Here is a 25,065-nt window from a genome sequence, read left to right on the forward strand (position 1 = left end):
AAAACTGGGATAGACTCCTATATGTATTCAGGATATTCTGGCATACAGAGCAGGGACGTGGAACGAATCCATCATAACCAACACATCATTGGGAGGCTCTGAGAAAAGAACTATTTTCAAATTAGTTACTTTTAAGCATTTATGAGTTGTTCCAATTAGAAAATAACAGTTTAAGCAGATGTAGAGCAAAATTAAAAGAGCACAACAGTACAAGAAGATATATAGCACAACACTGTCCCACAACAACAAGTCAGCCCTAAAACAGAAACAACCAGCCGCCTTCTGCAAAAATGTTTTGAACCCACTAAAATCAGTTGGCAAGTTCAGTTTTGTTGAGTAGGATGCAACCTCTGGAGCTAATTATGAACACAACCCAAAATTCTGTGGGAAGTTGGGACTCTGCATAGAATCAGCTCCAAAAGGATTTTGTAATAGCCTTGTATTAGCATGTAATAGTCTTAACCTGGCACCTCTCCCAGACTTAACCTTGCAGCGGGAGAAGGGATGGTATAAAAGCCCCCATCTCAAGGCATCAGTAGTTTTCCATTCTTCCTGGATCTGTTACTGAAGAAATGAAAAGTACAGTATTTCAGCATCCCCTGTGGCAACGAACACTTCTAAGCATGCTTGGAAGCCTCTGTTGCACCTTGAAAGTCTGGTAAGAGCGCCCCTCCCTGCCGGATACTCCTCCTCCCCATTTGTGCTGTAAGTTTGGAGAGTAACAGCAGACAGCTTCTCCCAAACCACACCATTCTGAAGTTTTTGGCCAACTCTTGGAAAAACCCTGAGCTCACTGTGAACAAGTTTAGAAAGGCTGAGCTAATTACAAAGATGCTGGGAGATTATTATTGTTAATAGTTTCCTTTTAAATGGGTAAACTTAAAAAATAAAATAACCAAAAGACACAATTTCCAAGTCTGAAAAGTCTTTAGGAACCCAAGTGCAAAATTATGTTCCCTCACAATCTGCAGTCTGCTGGATTCCCTGCTGCACATCTGTTCCTTTTCTAAACCTTCACACAAAAGTGGAAATATATTGTGTTTACTTTCAGAGCTGCTGCTGTGCTTCCTGCTTTTCCATGTATCATTTTTATGCAGAATGCTATTATTTTACAGAGCAAAATGACACTCGGATGAAAACGGTTGCTTCAGCAGTTTGCGGTGGCTTCTAAAAGTGGACATTTAGGCAAAAGCAAAAAAAGAGGCTTTTTTAAAAACGGCAGTCTTTTGTCACTGTTCTACTAACATGTCTTGTGTGTAACATTTGTGATTTATGGTGCTTGTGTATGTGTCAGGCATACCTGTAACATTCTTCAGTGGTGTCATCTCTTGTGCAGCAAAGCAACGTGTGTGTAAGAGTGAGTTGAGAACAGCAGTGGTGTGTGTGTGAGAGAGAGGGGGGCAGTGAGAAAGGCTAGCACACTTGTTTATGAATGGAGGTGTTCCATGGTGTTCTTGGATTATTGGACTTTCTACCTATTATTTATACAACAAAAGGATATGGTGCTTACGCTTCATTATCACCATAGAACACATAGGAAACTAGAAGACTAACCGTGCAATCCTGAAGGGGGGGCAAAGCGTAATAGGAGTGGCATGACCCTGTGCCACTTTGAACACATGAAGCTGCCTTATACTGAATCAGACTCTTGGTCTATCAAAGTCAGTATTGTCTACTCAGACCGGCAGCGGCTCTCCAGGGTCTCAGGCAAAGGTCTTTCACATCACCTACATGCCTAGTCCCTTTATCTGGAGATGCCAGGCATTGAACCTGGGCCCTTCTGCATGCCAAGCAGTTGCTCTACCAGTGAACTATGGCCCCAGCACGGGATAACTTATGCCGGCACTAGGGAGCAACGCAGGAGAGTGGGCCTCGGTGCCGGCACTACCACAAGTGCCCACGCTGGCATTGTCCCCTTTCCCAGGGGTGTTGGGGGCATTCCCATGGAGAAGATTCACTGGGTTTTTTTTAAAAAAAATAATGCTTTTTAAACTTTTATGTTTTGGCTGGGAAGCCCCTGTGGAGGCAGTGCTGTTCCCAGCTGCCGCCTATCTACCCCCCCTTCAGGAATGGCCTGTAAATGTTGGGTACAGATGAAAAGAAGACGGTTTAGTTTTCTGCTGTGAGTATAAGCAGCCACAGATATAAATAGTGTGTATTATTTTCTCTACAGATTGACAAGCGACATCAAAGCAAGGATTCAATTTTCTTCAGGGATGGTGTCCGGCAAATAGACTTTGTACTGTCTTATGTAGACGATCCAAATAAAGAAGGAGAAAAGAAAGTGGTAAGGATTTTTGGTTTTTGTTGTTGTTTTTTGCTGAAAGCTTTTAAAGGGGCAATTTAAGTAACATCTTTGTTTGACAAGAATAGTTTGTCTGAAACTCAAAGTAAGTTCTTAACAATGTACAAAAACATCATGTGCTTCTGCATGTTACTCAGAATGTTGCACTTTTTACTGGAAATGATAATAGTTCTGTCTTAGTTCTCTTAATGCTGAAATAAATGTTCTGAGTACTCATAATGAAACTTTTGAAGTAAAGATGTGTGCAGAGTAGCAAGACATCTTGGAGCAATAATGTTTGATCTTATAAACAAGGGAACTGTAGGCAGGTTCTTTTCCCCATTGGTGACAGTATCATTTTGACTGCAGTCCTGAACAGTATTTTGTGTACTTGGATACTACCTTAAGTATTGTTTCTGCTGCATTGTAAATATAGACCATAAAACAATCACTGGCAGTGTGAATATTCCACAGTTAATGTGAAGCTACTAAAATAATTAGTTTACAGTTTCAGGTTGCAGCTGCTCTTGATCTCTGAGAGCTGAATTCCAGGTTATTCAAGCAAACATAAGACTTAATTATTCTGTAGACTTCAACATGTTTAAAAGTTTGGTGGGGGAGGCTAGGGGTTTTTCTGCATGCCCAACTTATTCCTTTTTTCCTTAGCAGTCAGTCTGCAATCTAATTGGCAATTACCAGCATCCCACCAATCTACAATTTTGAGGACATCCTGGCAATTTGTGTGGCATAAAACTATAGTGTCGACATGCCCTTCGTGGAACACAGATATGTAAAAACACAGGAAATTAATCTCAAGCTTTACCCTGAGCATTGATGAAAATCTGTGGCACCTTCCACACAAGCAAATATATAGTGGCAGAGGCTTTAATTTGCCCATTCTGTTGGACGTATTTGACGAAATAGCCTTGCTGACCAAATTAGGGTTGCAAAACAAACGAGTGCATCTAAGGGAAAGTAACTGTGACTGAACTTCAGTGAACCCCTCCTGATAAACAGAAATCTACATGAACTTTGAGTTTGAATTAGCTTCAAGATGAAGAGTTGTTATTTTTTAGAAGATAAGACACTCTGATCTCACCCACTGATTAGAAGCACATGAGAAGAACCTTTACATGGGTATAGATTTATTAACTGGTTATATCTGGTCTCTCAGCCCAAATCGGGTTTTTTTTGTTTTTTTTTTTTTTTGAGGATTTAACGTTTTAATTTAAAAGATAGGGGACTTCCAGTGAAACATTCAGGGTTAAAATGTGATATGGCTGTGTTTTTGCTTGAAAGAAACATTTGAGAACCAGGCACTGGAACCATGGTGGAGGGAGAGTTCGTGCTTTGATGTCTTGCTTGCGAGTGTCTGACTTTTCATTTTTTTGGTTGTGAGCTTCCCAGAGGCAACTGGTTAGCTACAGTTGAATACATGATACTGAACTAGGGGTCTGATGCAACAGAACTCTTCACTTTCAGAGTTAAGAAACAAATTCTTCACAGTCATTCTCATTTGTCTCCCTCATTTCCCCTCACATCATTATCGAACCGCTTCCTGCCTCAACTTGTTTTCTCTATTCTTTCCCCTCTCACGTATAGTGGTCTTCCCTACACTCCCTCTTTCTCCTTCCTTGATTCTTATTAAATTGTCCAACTTGGCCTTGCTAGCTGAGATGGGAATTGCTGGCTACTGCTGTGGCCTCTAGATCTGAAAGCAGCGCCCCATCCCATGTTTCTCCCATGAGCCCGGTAGAACTCTCTGTCAAATGAGACCCGTGCCCTGCGGGACCTAGTCCAGTTCTCAGGGCTTGTTCCATAGGGTTGCCAGCTCCAGGTTGGGAAATACCTGGAGAGTTTTGGGGCAGAGCCTGAGGAAGGCAATTGCCAAAGGAGCCATTTTCTCCAGGTGAACTGATCTCTATCGGCTGGAGATCAGTTGTAATAGTGGGAGATCTTCAGCTCCTACCTGGAGGATGACAACCCTACTTATGGTTGAGGGCAGTGACAGTACCATCTAGTAGCTGGCCTCCCTCCCCTTCCCCCTCCCCTATTCCCCTTTCCTTTGTTCCATTGATTTCCCTTTTGTTTTCCCTCCCCAGTCTTGTGTGTGTCCCTACCCTAGTGTTAATGTTAGTGTGTTGTCCATCTTCTCCCCCCTGAAGTACAGCATCATGCTGATTGGTGGCTGACATAACAACAGCTCTCCCTGTAGGGAACTAATTTGGCTCCATTGACTTAGATTGTATCTAGAGATTCAGTGTATTTTTGAATATTTTTTATTGTTGTATGGTAGGTTGTACTTAATAGGTATCAAATTCTGTTGTTACCTGTAATTTTAATGTGTATCAAATTCTGTTAGCTGGGGGAAGGCGGAATATAAATAAAAGTTTATTATTATTACAGAGAAGGCTTACTGCAAGATAGTGTGCATCGAATGTCCTGCAAGAGGAGCTTTGGTATTTGGGATAACACATTCAGGAACAAGGAGCATGTGAAAATCCCCAGTGTGCATTTTTTTAAATAATTGAACATGTGTTTTCCTAAATGCAAAATCCTGAATTGGCAGTGAGCAGATGTGAGCTTTTGGACGTTTCCAGGGATTTGCTAAACTCTCACTGGCCACAAATAGCAACATTTAACATTTGTTTTCATTAGAATCGGTAACTTTCAGTTCACTAAAACTTGTGTTGGCAGAATAATTTGAAAACTAGACTGAGTGATTTGAATGTCCTTCACTACAGAGTAAGTAAAATCCCATAGAAATTATCTTATCTCCTCATATGGAAGGAAAACATTGTCTTTGGAACTTGGGGTGCTTGTGCCATAGGAGGGCTTTGCTAAACTCTCAGGTCAGACTGGCATGATATGCTTCACAGCTCGTTCTGTGTCGTTACAAACTATATGTGAATAAAAATAGGAATGTGTGCAGCTGCCTTCCTGTAATCCAACCACTGATTCATTAAGATCAGTATTTTCTACTCTGATTGTGGCTCTCCAGAGCCTATGACACAACAGTCTTCCCCTTCTTTGCTACTTGAGATCCTTTAAGTGAAGATGCCAGAGACTGAACCTGCAGCAATCTGAATTCAGCTATGTGTCCTCAGTGGTGTGATAACAGTGTTGTCTGCAGTGTTTTCCCCCCTTTCTTTCTTTTTGGCATGGGGCCAACAGAGGATGATTTTTAGAGGAAACAGTGCCAGAGGGGTTGAGACATACTTCTGCATCTTTATCCCCAAGCTTGTGTTCTCTGGAGGATTGCATTCTCTCCATAGCTGCATTTCTTATATATGGGGGGAACTATAAGGAGAATACTAGATATGGTGAATTTGGTCCTAAAAGTATATATTCTAAAGGAACAAACACAACTTTGTCTTTGGTTCACCATTAAAAGGAGGGTTGGTCCAGGTGTTGTCCCTCTGAAAGTATTTGCAAAATCAATAGCTTGCATTGTTTTAAAATCAGTAAAGACCAAAGTTCTTGGAAACTCATTGACACACGGTATACATTGGCACTATGTTGCTGCATGTTTAAAACCAACTCTTTACACTGTATAGTGTTCTCTCTAACTCTCTTCACCCTTCTCTGTCTAGAGAGTCTACATCAATGACTTCTAGGCACTGATTATTTGCCCAAGGTTTCAACGTTTTACGCGCAAGACAAGGATATGCATTACTACTGCTTTTATTGATGTTGTGATGCATGTTGCTTTTATGTAACTCAATACTCAGTTTTATCATATTTTTAGTACTTTGTAATTCACCTTGAGGTCGTTGGTCAAAAGGCATATACATAAATAAATAACAAACACTGATATACATGTGGCAAACATGCTTGGTGTGTATAGTACTAATCAGCCCTAATGGAGTGAGTAATCATTTCTACACATTATGTTTCAAAATAATATTAGGTATGCAACTGAACAAGGAACCCCTTGGCCATGAGTAGAGTGCTAATGCTTACTGAATTAATGGCATGGCTAAGAGACATTTCTGTTTATATGCAGTGGCCCCCGGTGTGTTCCCAATTACCATTCTGTGCTAAGAATATTATTCCTTCTGGAAAACATTTATGAAGCTTTAGGTGACACACAGCCCGTTCCTGAGGTTGGGGGCCGAATGGGTATAGGAGGCAGCGTGACCCCACACCAGCATCTGTGCTATTTGCAGCATCTAAACTGGCATGGACACTGGTGTTGGGACACTTATGCCAGCCCCTGTGGATTGTGGCAGCAGCACGGGCCTCGGATGCTGGTTCCCGCTGACGTCCTCCTGGTGCAAGTTCTCCCGCCAGCATCCCGGGAGGCGTTCCTGGGGCATTCTGGGGGCGGAGCTGCTGTTAGGCAGCTTCCTAACCCCTTTCAGCCTGGGGATGCCCCCTAAAGTTACAATGGTGCTGTGCCACCTTTTTGTTGGTGCAACATCGCTGTTCTCTATGGTGCTTCCCCCCCCCCATTTTCCATATTTTTTTTAAAAAATAGCCCTTTTTTCCTCCTGGAGAAGCCGCGAAACCACATTGGCGGTGTTGCAGTGGCGCTGCAGCTATGCCATCCCCAGCCGCAGAAGTTCTCAGGAATGGGCTGCAATAAGATAGGGTTCCCGCCTTATCGGGAGCCATTTTGGCTGCCCCGGGGGGGAGGAAGGAGCGATCGCGGCAGAGGGGGAGGGAGATCGGGTCCGGCCGGCCAACATGTGCGTTTGCGCGCGCACGAAGGCTCGTGCCGGACCCAATTTGCCCAGATACAGCCTTTTCATTGGCTGGGGCAAGGAAGGGCTCCAGCCAATGAGGGCGGAAGGCGGGAGCTGGGTGGGGGCGTGGCTAGCCTCGCCCCCTCAGTATATAACAGGGGAACGGGCCCGCCCACAGCTCACTCCGTTTTCTTTGTGAACCCACCCACCCTCCCTAAGGTTTATTGGCTTATAGTCACAGCTTGGTGCGGTTTAGCATGTGGATGTGTCATTTTGGGGGGGAAGCTCCATAGGAATTGGTCGCTTCCCTGGTTTTGGGAACCCTATCCCAAGGGTTTTGGGAGAGGCTTCAGGGACATGCCCTGGCGGCAGGGCAGGTGTCCGCCTCTTCCCAAGTGGTGGGGGATAACACCCAGTGGCGTTCGTCCTGGTGTCATCCTGGTACTGCCATCCCAGTTGCCCACAGCGGGAGCCCTGTGGGCGGAGGTTACTTCATGGCCGTGGTGGACACGGCCTGGGCACTTGACACATCACGCATGCTGCGCCACAAGGGTCGCAGCTGTTTGCCAATTCCAAGCTGTGGCCAATTTATTCCAAAATCAATCTAATTCCTACAATTAAATGTTTATAATATTGTTTAATAAAGTTGTGTTTTAATAAAATGTTAACTTTTAAAAAAATGTTTGAATTTATTGAATAGCGACGTTCCTTTTAATTAACCCTGGGTCAGCAAGTGAATGCATTAGTTGAATAATATACATTGAACATGAGTCCTAGGAATCAGATTTTGTGCTGCAAGTTGTCAGGCACCCAGAAGATGTGCTAAACTCTGATGACTAATTTCTCTCAATTACTTAGTAGTTTCTTTGTATTTAGTTGCCCAATTTCCTGTTACCTCCAAGCATCTTACCAAAACACATCTGAAGACGTCTTTATTTCACATGTTGCCTTTAGCACAATATATTTAGATCTGCCTGTAGTGCAGCTTGTATTCTGAGGATGACAGTTTAATGATTGAACTGTAAGTAATATGCATGACCTTATCCACAAAAGCATTCTGATAGTTTCTCCTTTTTTAGAGCTTAGAAGTGGCTGAGGGATTTTAAGCGCTCCGTCTGCTGTAACAGTTTGGTGTGTTTTGTAGTCTTTTCATCTTAGAGTGCAACCCAAATAGATGGGGAAGTAAATGGAATATAATACTAATTACAACTTTTTGTTGTTGTTGCACAGCGTTTCTTCAGAATTCTCACTTAAAATTACATCAGCTATCAGGATATGTAACCTTTGGAAAACAGATTTGCTCCCTGTTCTCCTCTCTAGGTTTATAAACAAGTCCTAGGAACCAAACAGTCTTTGCAGATCCCTGTTACATTTTTCACTGCAGAACTTCCACATAGCAAGGTTGAATTTGTTCCCGTATTGGTCAGCGCTTTGGCATCTTTTCCCTCTAGGAGCTTTTGAATGTATTTGCTCATCCTGTTTAGACCAGCATAAAATCTTCCTTTCGTATGGGCACAGAAGTTAGGGCATCATGCTTTCATTATCGGTGCCAATGTAAATTTTATGAAGATGCTGTTCTCTTGCCCCAATTTGTACCAGTTCCAAAGTCTTCAAAGTACATGTGCAACTGCCACAGAAAATCAACTGAGGGTGAAGAACTTATGGTTCAATCATGCTTTGTTCTGTAGAAAGACTTTTTTGGAATATCTGTATGACATTTTATCAAAATGTGGTACTAATTGCTTAGAAGCACCTCTTACATAAGAGTTATGGCAGTGAACTGTAACAATGGATGATTTCAGAACAGGTTTTGTTATGTTGGCATTCAGCCTGGGCTTGATATTTCATTAACCAGGAATAAAAATGCACACACAGATTGGTGTTGTACAGTAATCACTGTGAAGCCTTGTGCATTCCTCTTCCTCTAGCCCAGTGACTTGGCAAAGTCGTGTGGGTTAATAATAGAAGCATTCTTGGGAAAGGAAGAAAATATCTGATGGCTGCATATTCTAGAATGGGTTGTGCTTTCTTTTGCCCTAATTATTATGCCAATAGAGCACTTCAATATTAATAGCAAAAAAATAATTATTAAATAAAACACAAATGTTTCTAACACAAGGCCAAATAAATCATTGAAATATTTGGATGCCACCCAAAAGGTCTGTATTTCAGTGCTCTTGGTGAGCAAAGAGGCATCTTGACATTAACTAAATGGCCTTGGTCTTGATAAACAAAGATCTTATTCAGTGCAGGATGCTATTGCTCTAAGGGCCAAATACAACACATCATGGGAAATCCATGTTCAGTATGCCTTGCAGCTTTTTAAAAAGTCATTTGTACTCTGATGTTAGGGTTGCCAGGTCCCTCTTCGCCACCGGCAGGAGGTTTTTGGGGTGGAGCCTGAGGAGGGTGGGGTTTGGGGAGGGACTTCAATGCAATAGAGTCCAGTTGCCAAAGCAGCCATTTTCTCCAGGTGAACTGATCTCTATCGGCTGGAGATCAGTTGTAATAGCAGGAGTTCTCCAGATAGGACCTAGAGGTTGGCAACCCTGTCTGTTGTTAAGGAGAAGGGTGATACCAGGCTTCAGGCTAACAATCTTTTGCAGAAAATGGAAGAACTGGGATTTGTGTTTCTGCTGCAGTTTTGGACTAGGTCATTTTCACAAGGTCAGCAAAGCCATTCAGAAGTGTTATTGAGCAAGGAAAAAGTCTTAGCAAAACAAGAGCCTTCCATATGAACTCCTGAGTAAATATGCGACTAAATGTTATCTTTTAAACATCACTCCTTTATTTATTACTTTAATGTTTGCAACAGACAGCATTGTTATCAGAAAGTGGACTCATATTTATGTTAGTGACATATGTTTTTAGATAACATGTATTGCCTGTTCATTATTCAGCAGAATAATTAACTTGAACTACTGTACTTTGGGCCTTTTTAAATATATTGTTAAACCACACCTTGGAACTGAGTTCTGCTTTTGAACTCTTGAAGGTGAACATTAATTAAGCAAACTGTGCAGGTCATCCACAATAGGTGTTAATAAAGTTATTCCAAAGTAAAACATGAGTGCTATATATGCCACATTTTGGAACTGGGGTTTGTCAGAGGACTTTTTTCTGGCAGTCTTTGTAATTCCTTTCTACAGACTTAAAAAATATGTTGTTCTCCTTGCGAGTCTCGGTGGATCTCTTCATTGTTGGGAAAGGATGACTGTAGAAAACAGGGCTTGCTCAGTATTGCTCCATTTATACCTAATGGACCTGAGCCCTGCAATTTCCCTGTTTTTTCTTCAGGATCATAACAGATACTATTTTCTGATTTATTTTTAATGTAATTTTGAGTTTTTTTGCTATTCTTTTTATAGCATTTTTGCTTGTTTTACACACCTACCGAAAAAGACCTAAAATTCTATAATTACAACTGTGTATGTAACATTCAAACGTTATTTAAAAATAACATAAATATCTTGGTTGTTGTTTTTAGGAGAGGAGACGAGAATTTGAAAGCAATCTAGAAAAGGCAGGTCTCGAACTAGAAACTGAAGACAAAAAGGTAAAGAAGCATTGTGGGTTATATTTAAACTCTATCAGTATTTCTAATTCTCAATGTGGCCCCATCTGTTGATCCTTACATATGAAGAATGGGGCCATGAACAGACATCTTTCCACAAACCTGAAAAAAGCCCCAGGTTTTGCAGAAAAATCTGAAATCTTAAAAAACAAATACATTGGGGGTTTAAAAACCCCAATAATAGAAGCAGCACCTGTAGCTTTAAGAAATTAATGCTTTTTGATTATCTGCTTGTACGTTTATAAGAGCAAGAAGACGGGAATATAATGTTCTTAATGAAGTTGCTAGACTACAGAGTGAATCTTGGACATTCTCTGTTCAGTTTTTAACGTTTGTTTTGGTGTCCAAGTCTGCTCTAAATACTGAGTGCATTGAAACACATTCCATCTACTGTCCCACTCCACAATGCAGCTGTGCTTCACAGCACTGTGAGATTCTGCATTAACGTCTCTGTGGCCACCCTTAAGTCAAGTTTATGAATACGGTCGACTGACCAATCACGTGCCAACACATCAAAGTTTCCAGACACAATAATTTTGCACCACAGAATCACAGAGTGGCCACCCTTAAGCCTAACAAGCCTTTAGGGGAGCTGAGATGAGGAAATTACATAGCCCTGCTCTTATGGACAGCAGCTGGTGGTGCTGCCTTGACTTGGGAGAGCAGTCACAATAACCCTGGTGAGCTGCAAGCCTAAGGACTCTCGTTAGGGGTGTGCAAAAAATGGCATTTTTCAGATTTGGGTGTATTGGACCCCCAAAATATCGGTGTTCCCAATATTCCCCAATACCAAATATCAATATGGTATTTGGGTTTGGGTTTTTTCAGGTTCCTGAATTTTTGGAGTCCCTTATTCCCTATGGGGAAACCTTCCTGATGGATGGGAGGATAAAGCTACAGGCATGAAAATTGCAGGGGAGCTGCTGGTGCCTGTCCTTTAAATAACCTCCAAATTTCAAGTAGATTGGACTAAGGGGTCCAATTCTATGCATCCCTGAACAGGATGGCTCCATTTTTTCTTATGGAGGGGAACAGCCATGCCTGCAAGCAGCAATCACTGGTCAAATGTCTCCACTGGAAGAACTAATACAACAAGTCAACTAGAACAATGCAGAACCCAGTATCCTGGTAGAAACACAAGCCAATGTGCCAATCCAAACAGAACCAAAATCAAACCAGAGAATTTATCCAGTGGAAACTCTTTGTGGGTGGCGGGACACTTTTGCAAGCCCAGCAGAACCAGGGGCCACTATGGCATTGCAAGCCCAGCAGGATTAATGTCAAACTGAAGAATTACAGCAGAACAATTCCAAGTAAGGGGTGGGGATCTTGCAAACCCAACGGAACAAATGGCAATGTGCAGAAGCCCAGTAGAACCTACTGCTACTGTGGTAGTGCAAGTTCAGCAGGACCAAAGTCAAACCAGAGAATCTCTGCAGTGGAAACTCTAGTGGGAGGGAGACACATATTTTTTTTGTCAAGCCCTGTAGAACCCAGTGCAAGCTCAATAGGACCAAACTCAAACTCAAACCAGAGAATCTCTGCAGTGGAAACTCGGGGGGGGGGGGAGGCATTGCAAGCCTAACAGAATGAATGACAATGCACAATACATGAACATACTGCTTAGTTTAACATCAAGCATTCTGTCTTCATTTGTAGGAATCTGAAAATGGGAAAACTTACTTTGTGAAGCTTCACGCTCCATGGGAGGTCCTGACTACATATGCCGAAGTGCTGAACATCAAAGTGCCCATCAAGGAAAATGATATTCCTTGTGCTGTTGAGAACCCCCTGGACTTTGTGGCTCAGCCATTCAGGCTGCCAGAGAACGTGATGCATCCAGAACCTGACTACTTCACAGCCCCGTTCAGCAAAGAAAGGCAGGAACTCTACCTCATTCACGATGAGCAGACATTTTTCTCCCCGTCAGTTAGGAACAGAATTGTGAGTACTTGTGCCCACCAGTTCTGGCTCAAACACCCACCCCTTAAATAACCCACCCGTTATAATCTGTATATCTAATAGCGAAGTCGACAAATCTTTGGATACTTCAATCCAGTGACTGGAACTGTGAATGGGCAAGACATATCTTTCTACAAACCTGAAAAAGGCCCCAGATTTGCAGAAAAATCTGAAATATAAAATAAATAAATAAAAATTGGAGAGTTTTAAAAAGCCAAAAATGATAAAAGGAATACCTGTAGTTTTAAGCAACGGATTTTCCTCAGTGACTGTTTCTAGGCAGCCACAGATTGCAGGCTTGATTCTGCCAGTAAAAGGCAGGAGGAGGGGGCAGGGCCTATTTTGGCCTTTGAGGCAGGACTCACTGGGGCCAGACCTGGCTAGGGTTGCCAGCTCCAGGTTGGGAAATTCCTGGATATTTTGTGGTGAAGTCTGAGGAGGGCAGGGTTTGGGGAAGCAAGACTCAAGCTCAGAGAAACACATCCTTCTTTTTCTCCCCCAAATACTTGTACTTTGGCAAAGGAGTATAACTTATATTCCTTTGGTTAAAAAAGAGGATCTCAGCAACCTAGGCCCACTGCTGATACAAGATCAAGCTGTTCCCATCTGTTAATGTTGGCACCATTAACAATCTAAAATGTATAATATAATGGCAGAAGAATGCCAGCATCAATTATCTCAGGTATTGTACAATTCAAAATCCCAGATCCAGCAAGCTTCCACCAACATACCTGTAGATGGCTGGGGAACCATTTGTGCATTTGGGTGTCATGTATGTGGTTCCCTTCTTTGATCCAAAGCCAAGGTTGCATGCATGGATGCTAACATCCCCATTATTTGTTCAGGAGGAGATGCATGGAGGGGATCTATTCACATTAAAAGTTTGGTTTTAAAAAGAGGGGTTACTTGTTCTTCATTGGGTCAGAGCAAGAAAGTTGGGAGAGCTGGAGCCTGCTTTTCAGCTTTCATAGAAGTATGAAGGTGTTTCAGTATTAATATTAAACTGTGGTTGTGCCCCCCCTTCCTGCTTTTAGGTTTACTATATTTTATCAAGGTGTCCTTATGGAACAGAAGAAGGGAAAAGGAAGTTTGGGATTAAAAGACTGCTAAGCAATGGCACCTACACTGCTGCTTACCCGCTCCATGATGTAAGTATTTAGACTTCCATTCTTTTCTTTGTCTCCTTTTACTTCTTTGTTTTTGAAATCTACGCTGTTTTTTTACTGCCACCATGATCTGCTCTGCCTTGTAGTCGATATGCAAATAATATCTGTAATCTTCTGTAGTTGTGACTATTGCTGTGGAAATTGCTTATGACATATGTATGTGAAGAGGTTTAGCTGAGCTAAGACAACACCTGTGCAAAGCTCTAGGGAGGAGGAGAAGAGGGGGCAGGTAAATTTCAGAAGTTTTGTCAAGCTGGGATGACAATATAGTAAAAGAATTTAATGCCACAGTGCCATCTGGTGGTAAATGGTGAATACTTCACCGGAGCACATTTTTGGATTTTTTTAAAAAAAAATTGTACAAGCACTGCCAGGATATATAATTCTTTGCCCTGGTTTGGATAGCCCAGGCTAGCCTGATCTCATCAGATCTCAGAAGCTAAGCAAGGTCGGCCTTGGTCAGTATTTGGAAGGGAGACCACCGCTGAGTACCAGTGTCACATGAAGCTGCCTTATACTGAATCAAACCCTTGGTCCATCAAAGTCAGTATTGTCTACTCAGATTGGCAGCGGCTCTCCAGGGTCTCAAGCAGAGGTCTTTCATATTACCTACTTGCCTAGTCCCTTTAACTGGAGATGCCAGGGATTGAACCTGGGACCTTCTGCATGCCAAGCAGAGACTCTTCCACTGAGGCACAGCCCCTCCTCACTACACAGACAGGCAATGGCAGATATTCTTTATTTTATTTATTTTTATTATATTTGAGAATTGGGTTTTTCCCCCACACATAGGTGTTAAAGGGTTCCATGTAGGGCATTGAAGCCCTCCCATAGTTTCATATAAAGTACCGTCATGGTTTATGCTATGTGTCTCTGAATATCACCAGCTTCCTCCACTCTACTGTATACACACTGAAATCTGAAAGGGCACTCCTGCCATTTATTTCGAGAGGGAAAAAAATGGATGTTGTGGCTTTCTTAAAACCTGTGCTACCAGTCAATTAACAAGCTGCTTGTGTTTTGTTCTTTTACATATCTATCCGCATGAATGCAGTGCCAGTACTGGAAGAAGTCAAACGATCCAAAGTGCGACAACGAAAGATACACACTGTATAGGGAATGGGCAAGATTTTTTCGGTTTTACAAAGAACAGCCCTTGGATCTTATCAAGTGAGCCCTTGATGTTTGTATTTTGACAGTTCGGCACCTTTGCATTGTGTTTTTTTGTACATGCGCGCGCACACACATGCCGATTTGTGAATTATTACTTCATAAATTTGGAACACTTACTCCACCCCCAAAACCTGCCCCTCCACAGTTTTCTAAGCCAGGGATTGGCAATCTTTTTGGCCCAAGTGCTGAAAAAGAAATCAGTGCTTCTGAGTGGAAGGCATAAAAGCCTGCATAGTGTAACAGATAAGAGTGTTAGATTAGGGTCCTACAAGACCTGGGTTCAAATCCCCATTTCAACCCAGAGACTTGCTCGGCGACCTGGAGCCTATTACATATTCTCAACATAACCTGCCTCACAGGGTAGTTGTAGTGAGAAAAAGGAAGAAGTGAGAATGATGTTCTAAGGTGCTTTGAGTCCCAACTGGGGAGAAAAGTGGGCTATAAATAAATAAATAAATAAATAAATAAATGTATGAGAGTTGTACTTGGGGATGTCTTTAAAGCAAGCCACACCATATCAGTAATGCCTGTATCTCAGGGATTCACCTTGAGTTTACTTGGTGACTGTGCAGGTCTGGGAGGCATAAGCTTTCTCCCACACTGTTGCCCCAGCAATGCAACTAGTGCCTTGATGATTGGGAAGATCTCTGGCCCTGGGTGCCTACCAAATGATCTGGTGTACTGCCATGGTACATGTGCCAGGGGTTGCCTGCCCCTGCTCTAAGTTCCCCCCCTTTTCTCTTTAATTGATAATAGCCTGCTCTTAACGTTCAGTCTCCTCTCAAACATGGTGGTGGAATGTGCCATCAAGTTGCTGCTGACTTACGGCAACCCCATGGGCCATCAGGGCAAGAGACAATCAGAGGCAGCTTGCCATTGCCTGCCAGTGCCTAGTCACCCTGGTATTCCTTGGTGGTCTCCCATCCAAATACTGGCCAGGGCCAACCCTATTTAGCTTCTGAGATCTGACAAGATCAAGCTATTGTGGGTCATCCAGCTCAGGGCCTTCTCAAACACAGGTAGTCCTTATCAGGCAGTCATTCCTCATGCATACCTACAGAGTTCTCTGAGTATGTAGATTCCCTGATCTTGTCTGTGGGCGGTCTGATCTTGTGGCTTTCATCAACCACACAAGGGTCAGCCGGTTTACTATTAAATACAGCAAGGCAAGAAAATACTATATATTATTAAAAACCTTTATAAGGTATGGTTATATAACTGATATTTATTTATCACGACGGGTAGCCGTGTTAGTCTGTCACTAGCAGTTGAAAAGAGCTGGAGTCCAGGAGCACCTTAAAGACTAACAAAATTTCTGGCAGGGTATAAGCTTTCGTGAGCCACAGCTAGAATGTATCTGAAGAAGTGAGCTGTGGCTCATGAAAGCTCATACCCTGCAGAAATTTTGCTAGTCTTTAAGATGCTACTGGACTCCTACTCTTTTCTTCTATTATTTATTTGTTAGCGTGCCTTTCTCACTGAGACTCAAGGCAATTAATATATAATTAATATATATAATATATATCATATAAATATAATCCAGTCACACAGCATAAAATATTAATAAACAATGCAATAGGATTAGAATTACAAAATTAGAAAACCTAATTTGGGGGTTAAAGAAGTTAAAACCTAAAAGTTTTTTTTAACCTATATCTGTGCACACACTAATCTTGTACAAACACTGCTAGGTGTCAGGTTCAGGTTGCATTTGGGGTTGTAAACAATTTAAATTAAATGACCGCGCAGCAATGCAGAGCCTTCTACCTTGCAAGAGTTGTAACAACTCCTCCCACAGGAGTTGTCTTGCCACCTGTAATTCTGTGCGGGAGATTTCAAAATCTGCCTCATTCTGCTAGGACTTGCCCCTGTGGGAGGAGTTGTATTGAAACTATCTCACACACACTTTTTTTTACTGTTCTTACTATGCAGAAACTTGATCTAAATTTTTAACTCCCATCTTGGCAAACAAGACAGGACTTTCTGATTCTGCTAAGGTGTCCTTTCTTCTGAATAATAGTTCTTCCAGTATAATGGCGAAAGTGGCCAAATTCTTGCAGAGTGTTATAAAAGTGCGCTTTGATCAAACTCAGAGGTGAAGGCTGTTCTAGAACTGTAATAGTTTGGCATATGCAATGTTTTTACTGTCTGACTTGTATATTTTATGCCATTAAAGGTTTTAGTATTGGTGTTGGTAAGTTAAATGGTGCCTTAACAGGGACAAGCACCATTCTGTGGAATATTGATATTGCAAGTATTGACTTAGTGAAGTTGCTTTAAAATTGTATAAATATATTTCCATGATAGCAATGGACCAGTTTGACCCAGAATACTCAGGCTGAGTGGGATTGATCCTGAAGTTACTGATAAAGAGTTAATGGATGCTTTGAATGAATATGATGCAGTCGTTTTATTGATTTTGAAACCCCCCCCCCCAACTTTCCAATAGGGATCTATGTAACCCAGGATCTGCTGGGTTACGTAAGGGGGTGGGGATCCAAAATGGGCCATTGTGGCAGTGAGCAGGAGGGAAGCTGGGGTAAGAGGAGGAGAACCAACAGCAATAGGAGGGGAAGAGAGCCAGCAGCAGGAGGAGAATAGGTGAGGAGGGACCTAGACCCAGGGAGATGGAAACCAGACTCAGGGAGAAAAGCCAGAAGTGTTGTCAAGGAGGTAATGGGGAATGTGAGATTTTCCTCCTCTTTGTGGGTTCGTTTTTCTATCTGTTCCAAACATTGTGTCATGGGAATCTTTTACCCTTAATTCAGTGAATGCCTGAGTCAGATTTGCTTCATAATTAACCAGCCGTGCTGTTTTTGCTGAGGGGAAATGATCCACTTGAAACCGTCCCTTTTCTTCAGTGTTCAGCTTTGTCTCAGTCATGTTGAGGTTGAATGTATAGATCCCAGCTGACCCCTTAATTGACTGTTGTATCAATTGAATGTGGAACAGTGGTGATTTCTCATCCCAGCCTGGAGGATTCTCTTGAGTTGGAGGTAACAGTAGTAGTGGCATTGTTGGACATCTTCCTACCACCATGTCCATAAGGAAAGTTAAAGTGTAAAATAAAGGGAAAGGGAAATGTGGGGGGGGGGAATCACATATCCAGTTGCTAGGCAACTAGATGAGCAAAACTTTCTGCATTCGTAGAAGTAATTAAGCTTCAAGGATTTGAGCTAGGCAACATGTCAAATGTTCATTTTTAAACTGGGTTCAGGAGTTTGTCTTTTAACGCATAGTGAGGTCTGTAGCATTCCTTTGGCTTTTGCCTGATAGCTTTGCCTGATAACATTGCATCCAAATTCAGCCCTACTCTTTTCTTTGTAATCAATTGCTTGCAAAAAAAGATGTTGATTATAAGTTTCCTTTTATTATTGCACTACTTGTCTACAGGAAGTATTATGGAGAGAGGATTGGAATCTATTTTGCCTGGCTGGGATTCTACACTGAGATGTTGTTCTTTGCAGCTGTCGTTGGCTTTGTCTGTTTTCTGTATGGTGCATTCACAATGAATGAAAATATGAGTAGGTAAGTGTAACTAACTATCTAACATTGGCCAAAGTGAATTTATGATGAAGTGGCTGATGGAAGCTCTCCTATCCCTTGTATTGTGTGTTCTTTTTGATTGGTTTCTTTTACTGTGCCCTTGTTCACTATATATAGTTATAGCCTGATCCTATTGACAGAAATTGGTTACATTATGAGAAGAAAAGAGTCAGTGGAAAAGACAATAATGCTAGGAAAAGTGGAAGGCAGCAGGAAAAGAGGAAGACCCAACATGAGATGGATTGGCCCTATAAAGGAAGTTACGGCCCTAAGTTTGCAAGACCTGAGCAAGGCTGTTAGGATGTTCTGGAGGACATTGATTCATAGGGTCGCTATGAGTTGGAAGCAACTTGACAGCACTTAACACACACATACACAATACTAATGCAGAATTGTGGACCATTGTGTGGGTACAACATGGCGTATAAATTGTATACTGAAAATGTGGATGTGGGTCATCATGTGAACCAACAGTTGTGTTTCCTGTGTAAAGTCAACTACCAGTATTTGTACAAAGCAGCATTACTGTGTGTCCTTGCTTAATTAAATTAGACATATTTGTCCTCCTCAGCAAAGAAATCTGTGAACCTAATGTAGGGGGAGATATTATCATGTGCCCTCTCTGTGACCGAAAATGTGATTACTGGAGGCTGAACTCCACGTGTGAGTCTTCACAGGTCAGTAGCAATTCCTGCAATATTGTCGAAGGCTTTCATGGTCAGAGTTCATTGGTTCTTGTAGGTTATCCGGGCTGCGTGACCGTGGCCTTGAAGATGCCTGCCACAGCTGCTGGCGAAACGTCAGGAAAGAAAATACCAAGACCACGGTCGCACAGCCCGGATAACCTACAAGAACCAATTCCTGCAATGTTTGTAACTAACTAAACAGCCAGTTTTCTTGTGCTGTTTCACACAAAAGCTTTGCTTGTGTTTCTGTTACAGTATTCCCATTTGTTTGATAATGTGGCAACCCTCTTTTTTGCAATCTTCATGGGCATCTGGGGTGAGTATATTTGTTAGTGTTACTTAAATAACTAGAGTCCTACTGAACAGCTTTAGTTGAGTGGCCTTACTGCATGTAATCATGAACCTTTTCACTACAGTACTATGTAGACCTGAGCAAGGCTGTTAAGGAAGGATGTATTGGAGGACATAGATTGATAGGGTCACCATGAGTCGGAAGTGACTTGACAGCAGATAACACAGAGACACACTATATAGACAATTATAAATACATTGCAAAATCTCATGCTGCATTACAGCTTCAATCAAATATGCATATGCGTGAAAAGTCACTGTTTTCAGATTCTTAAAGACATCAGATCCAAAGATGCAGTGCAACTAACAGTAGATAAAATACGCACATACATCCAATACATATGAACAGTAATGGACTGGACTAATTTTACAGTGGATCCCAACATTTCAGAGCAATTTGGTTGTAAATAAATAAATGAAGAAACCATTTCTCCAAAGAAATTCAAAGCAGTAATAATATTTTGTATGGAACTAAATAAACATCTAGCTGTTTGCTAAGGTGTGTGTGCGTGTGTGTGTATGTATATGTATATTTAATTTTCAGTAAACATGTCAAGTCTGGTTAATTATTACTTGCTTTCTCATTGTAGTTACGCTGTTCTTGGAATTTTGGAAGCGGCGGCAAGCTCGGCTCGAATATGAGTGGGATTTAGTTGATTTTGAGGAGGAACAGCAGCAGCTCCAGCTGAGACCAGAGTATGAAGCAAAATGTACTCAAAAGAGGAAGAATCCAGTAACTCAGGTAATTTGAAAAAAAATGTTTCCTGCATATTGGGAGAATCTAGCTACCCAATGTGAGAAGCTCTGCCAGACTGGTTCCTAAAACCTGATATGCCTACACTTGTGCTTAGGATAGAACTATGACAGGAGGACATGACAGAAACAAGTTGTTTTGCCACTACCACAGAATAATACAGTCGGGCAAATAGTGAAGAACAAGGCGCAACTGAAACAAATCGGAAACTGATGAGGGCTATAGCCTCAATGTCAAATTAACCAGGCACTCTACAATGGCCACCACACATCATTCTAGAAGGGAAAGCCCATAGCTGAAGAGAAATTGTCTAATTTTTTACTTCCTAAAAACAAAAGAAAAGCCCTGCAGGATCAGAGCAATAGTCCTCGTCTTGTTTCCCACAGTTTCTGACCAAGTACTCTGGGAGGCCTGCAACAGGATCAAGGAGGCCCAAGCCTCAACCTGCTGCCATCTCCAGCAGCTGCTATTCAAAGGTGTACAGCCTCCAAAGTACACAGAAGTCCCATTCAGCTAACAGCCATTGATGGCCCATCCTCCATGACTTTGTAGAATCCTTTTTTTTTCTACTCATCTAAGTTAGCAACCATTACCACATCACATGGTAGCGAGCTCCACAGGTTAGTTATGTGTTGTGTGAAGAAGTAATTTGTTTTGTCCATCCTGAATCGACTGTCTATCAGTTTTATTGGGTACTCCCAAGTGCTAATATTTTGAGAGAGGGAGAAACATTCTCTCTAAGTGGATAGAAAAAACCAGTTGATTCAAGACCCTATGCATAATTTTATGAACATCTGATAACCAATCATGTATCTTAGGGGAAGCTTTCTGATTCCACTGCCCAGCAAAGAACTCCTGCCTTATTCAATGTGAGGTTTAATTCTGAGAGTGTGGAGAAAGGATCTATTATAAACATTCAGAGGGGAAGGGAAGTGCATTCTACATACTGTATGCTCAGTGGTATTTTCCTTTCATATACTCAAGATTGATCCCTGGTATTGAAAACAGATTCTGGGTTTGAGACCTAGCATGCATGAAACCTTGAGATTTTTCTCTGTCCTTCCAAAAGTAAATGGAAGATGAAATACTGATGAGCAGTATGAGAGTATGTGCTGAAAGCAAGAGCTTCCACTTCCTCTTTGCCTTCCTCAGCTCTGCCAGAAAGCCCTGCCAGACATACTTCACTGCATCCACACCACACGGAGCCATCTGTTAGTTATTCTTGCCCTTCCCATGCTGCCCAGTCCCTTGCATACCACAGGATTACTTGCTCCATATTTCCTCACTAATAAGGAGCTCCCTTATTTTACCAGGAGAATCACGGTTCCCTTTCCAATGTTCTTTTTCTAGAAGAAGAGCAATTGGCTGTCAAACCTGTCCAAAAACACCTCTTCCTAAATTGGAATGCCTTGTCCTAATCTCCAACGTGTGAGACTCCCTGCAGCTGCCCGTTCATGAAATGAATGCATTCTGTACCTGAGAGTGATTTTATCTATTCCTCGTACGTCCCAGTATTCAATCCTGGCAGTAAAAAAAACCATGCAAATTTGAATGTCCCAGCTATGTAACACATCAAAAAACTTGGCTTCCTGTAAAGTAAGAATCGAAGAGAAATGATAAAAAATAAGTTGAGATTGAAACGGTATGAGAGAAAACCTCAGACACAGCTGTGGTTTGGCATCAGTGGAGTGCAGTTGATTCAAGGGAAATGTTTTAAGCTGTGTTATCGAAGAACCCAAAGAGGTGGAAAGGGTCTTAGAAGAGGCTGGATTTTGTGATCAGCCAAATCTTTGGTTACAGTGAGCATGTAAATGTACTGCCAAATTTCCCACAGAAGAGATATAAAAGCAGCTGTCACTGATGGTTTAATGAAAGAAGGGTACGCTTGCTTGGACCTCACTGGAAACACATGGAAGTCCTTTATGGAGGATGCTCCTTTCTAGCCTTATATGTCAAACTGAAACCCAGAAAGTAGGGAAAAAAAGAGAGAGATTAGACTGCTGACCCATAATGCCTAGTATCTTTTTTCCAATTGTAGGCAGCACCAAGCACTACAGTTTGCGATAACACAAGATGATTTTAAAAAGTCCCCCAGTTATTGTTGATCATTTCCAACTAATAGTTGGGACAATATTTAGAAAAAAGGATGGATGTCTTTCGTATTACGGTTAATACACAGCACCTAAACAGATGAAGATTACCAAGGTTAAAGGGCCTAAACACATCAACATTCTCAGATACATGTCTAAGTGTTACCTTTCATTACCTTGCTTTGATTCATTGAGTACATGGTAAGATATACATACTGCTGGATATTGCGCTGTAGTAATAATTTGCCTCCTGGATTTTCCTGTCCAGACTAGAAAATCCAGTGGTTGAATTACAGCATTAGTGGATTGCGACATATTGTTGCAGTTGTTGCAGTTAAAAAAAATCAATAACCGTATATTGCTATTGAAAAGCACTTGTTATTTTTTTACATTTGAATTTTTCCATTGTGTCTGGGCATGTTTCAGATCATTTAAAGGCACTGGAAAAAAATTGAAGAAATCTATTGATCATCAAGAAGTGTAGTTCATTCCTAAATTCTTAAGAGTGTTCCTTCTTCTCAAACCTGTCAGTTCTTCAGGCAGTCTTCTGCCACTTACACCTACTCTTATCAGTCAGGTTTGTTTGCTATCTGCATCATAGCTTTTGCTTAAAAGAGGTGTACTGTACACCTGATAAATGTTCATTAAATAGCATTTCCCACCTGGAAGTTCCTTCAAGGAGTCTTTCACTCACATCAGCACTTATTTTTCTTCTCTCTAAATTCTGACCAAGAACTCTATTATCCTTCCAGTTGGCTCATTCCAAGAGCTCAGCATTCTAATTCAGATTCTTGGAGCTATCGGGATTTATTTCTGTTCACTTCTTTGAGTACCACATGTGTTCATTTCAATAAATTAATGTGAGAGTATTACCTTTTGGTGACTTCACAGCAGCCTAACCAATGGTTAATGAGGACTCATTGACTGTTAGCCAACCAGATCAGCTAGACAGTTATGCCTTGCTTTTTTTTCTGTGTGTTCCGATGAGTGTGGTTTTGGTCACATTCAGATGCTGCAAAAAATAATACTTCCTTATGTTCACAAATGCAGCTTGTTCTGCATAACTCACTCTCTCTGTCCTACCTTTGCATGAAGATTGCTGTTGGAAGTATTCTTGTTTGGGAAGCTTTCAAGTCAGAACACCCATTTGCCATGACATCCAAATGCAGCAGCCCTGGACAAACTGGAGTTTGTTTGCACTCCAGTTTACCCAGGTGGCTGCATTTGGATATTGTTTGGTGTTTGGTTGAAGGTTTACCAAACAAGGATGCTTTCAATCACACTGTGCATGCAAAGGAAAGGGGAACAAGGGAGGGAAATGCACAAGGACAGCATTAAGCTGCATTCATGCTCATCACGAACAAATGTTGCGCCTTTGCCAGTTGGCAAAATTTGGGGTGGGGGCAGGACAAATCCATGTAGTCTGTGCTTGAATTTCTCCCTTCACCCATCTCTGTATAACCATAGCAGATTCCCTTAAAATGGTGTTAACTGAAAATTATTGAAAATATAATTTATATAAGCAACTACTTAAGGGCTCCCTTATTTTAGTAGGAAAACAGTTCCCTTTCCAAACCCGTTGTTTCTAGAAGAAGAGCGAGCTATTGGCTGTCAAACCTGTCCAAAAGCACCTCTTTCTAAATTGGAATGCATTCTAATCTCCAATTGTGTGAGACTCTCTATAGCTGCTCATTCATCATTCATAAGGGGAGTGCCTTCTGTACCTCAGAGTGATTTGATCTATTCCTCATATGGTGTTGAATTCTGGCAGTAAAAACACACAAGTTTGAACTTCCCAGCAATGTAAAGGAGTCATATTAGTGGATATTCTGAACTGTAACGTGACAAAGCTCAAATAAATTGGAACACCATCCTCACCACAGATTCTTAAAAGGAAACATTTACGTAACCATGCTTACTTGCTCTTATAAATGTGCCTCCACATAGGAGATAAAATCACCTTCATTATATATCTGATGAAACAAGAACCGGTGAAAATTAAAAGCGTAAGGAGAGGCCTGCTGGGTTACTTATCAGTTCCAACATCCTGCTTCCCACAGCAACCTAATGCCTCCATGAAGCCTACAAGCAGGGCATGAAGATTGCAACAATCCTCTGCTGTTACCTCTCCCAGGATCTGGCATCAGAAATGAATTGCTTTTGAATGGGGAGGTCTGTTCATGCTATAACATTTTTTTTAGTCTTTAAGGCAGTGGTTCTCATATCTTTTTGAAGCAGGACCCATGTTTATACTTTCCATACTTATTGGGTAAGTAACTCCACACAACTTTTTCCTTTTACAACACAAAACCACAGGAATCTCACATCAGTTAATCCCAAACGATTGAACATTTCGTTTTGTATTTTGTATTGATATTAGCACTACTGAACAGCACATTATACCAAGGCCAACCCAGATTTGCTATCAAGCCTTCTTTCCCAGCTCACTGTGTTCTTCCTCTTCCTCCTAGCATCACAATTCACTGACAGGAGAGTCACAATCTACTCTTGGGGTCTACTCCCACAGTTTGGAAACAACTGCTTTAAGTTGTTACAGAAAACCCCATTTAATATTTTCCTTTGAAAAAGGTATCGGGGCTTTCCCATCATTAAAATAATGAGGAGTCTTGTAGCACCTTGCAGACCCAGATTCTGAGGAAGTCCATAAAAACTTACACTGAAGTAAAACGTAGTCTTTAAGTTGCTACAAGACTCCTCTTGCTGCAACAAACTAACTCAGCTGCCTCTGCAATTATTTTCCGTTGCTCTTTCTGTATTTGCAGTATCATCT

General features: G+C 41.6%; 1 protein-coding gene across 1 annotated transcript in view; it reads left to right on the forward strand.

Annotated features, from left to right (window-relative positions):
* Positions 1-25,065, forward strand: part of ANO5 (anoctamin 5) — a 73,967-nt gene that overhangs the window by 34,091 nt on the left and 14,811 nt on the right. The window contains exons 6-14 of the mRNA XM_056851928.1: positions 2,174-2,287; positions 10,460-10,528; positions 12,206-12,490; positions 13,543-13,656; positions 14,729-14,844; positions 18,241-18,375; positions 18,965-19,070; positions 19,335-19,395; positions 20,021-20,172. Coding sequence (XP_056707906.1) covers positions 2,174-2,287; positions 10,460-10,528; positions 12,206-12,490; positions 13,543-13,656; positions 14,729-14,844; positions 18,241-18,375; positions 18,965-19,070; positions 19,335-19,395; positions 20,021-20,172 — 1,152 coding nt within the window. The remainder of the gene's footprint in view (positions 1-2,173; positions 2,288-10,459; positions 10,529-12,205; positions 12,491-13,542; positions 13,657-14,728; positions 14,845-18,240; positions 18,376-18,964; positions 19,071-19,334; positions 19,396-20,020; positions 20,173-25,065) is intronic.

This window comes from Euleptes europaea, chromosome 6 (assembly GCF_029931775.1).
Source record: "Euleptes europaea isolate rEulEur1 chromosome 6, rEulEur1.hap1, whole genome shotgun sequence".
Classification (NCBI taxonomy): domain Eukaryota; kingdom Metazoa; phylum Chordata; class Lepidosauria; order Squamata; family Sphaerodactylidae; genus Euleptes; species Euleptes europaea.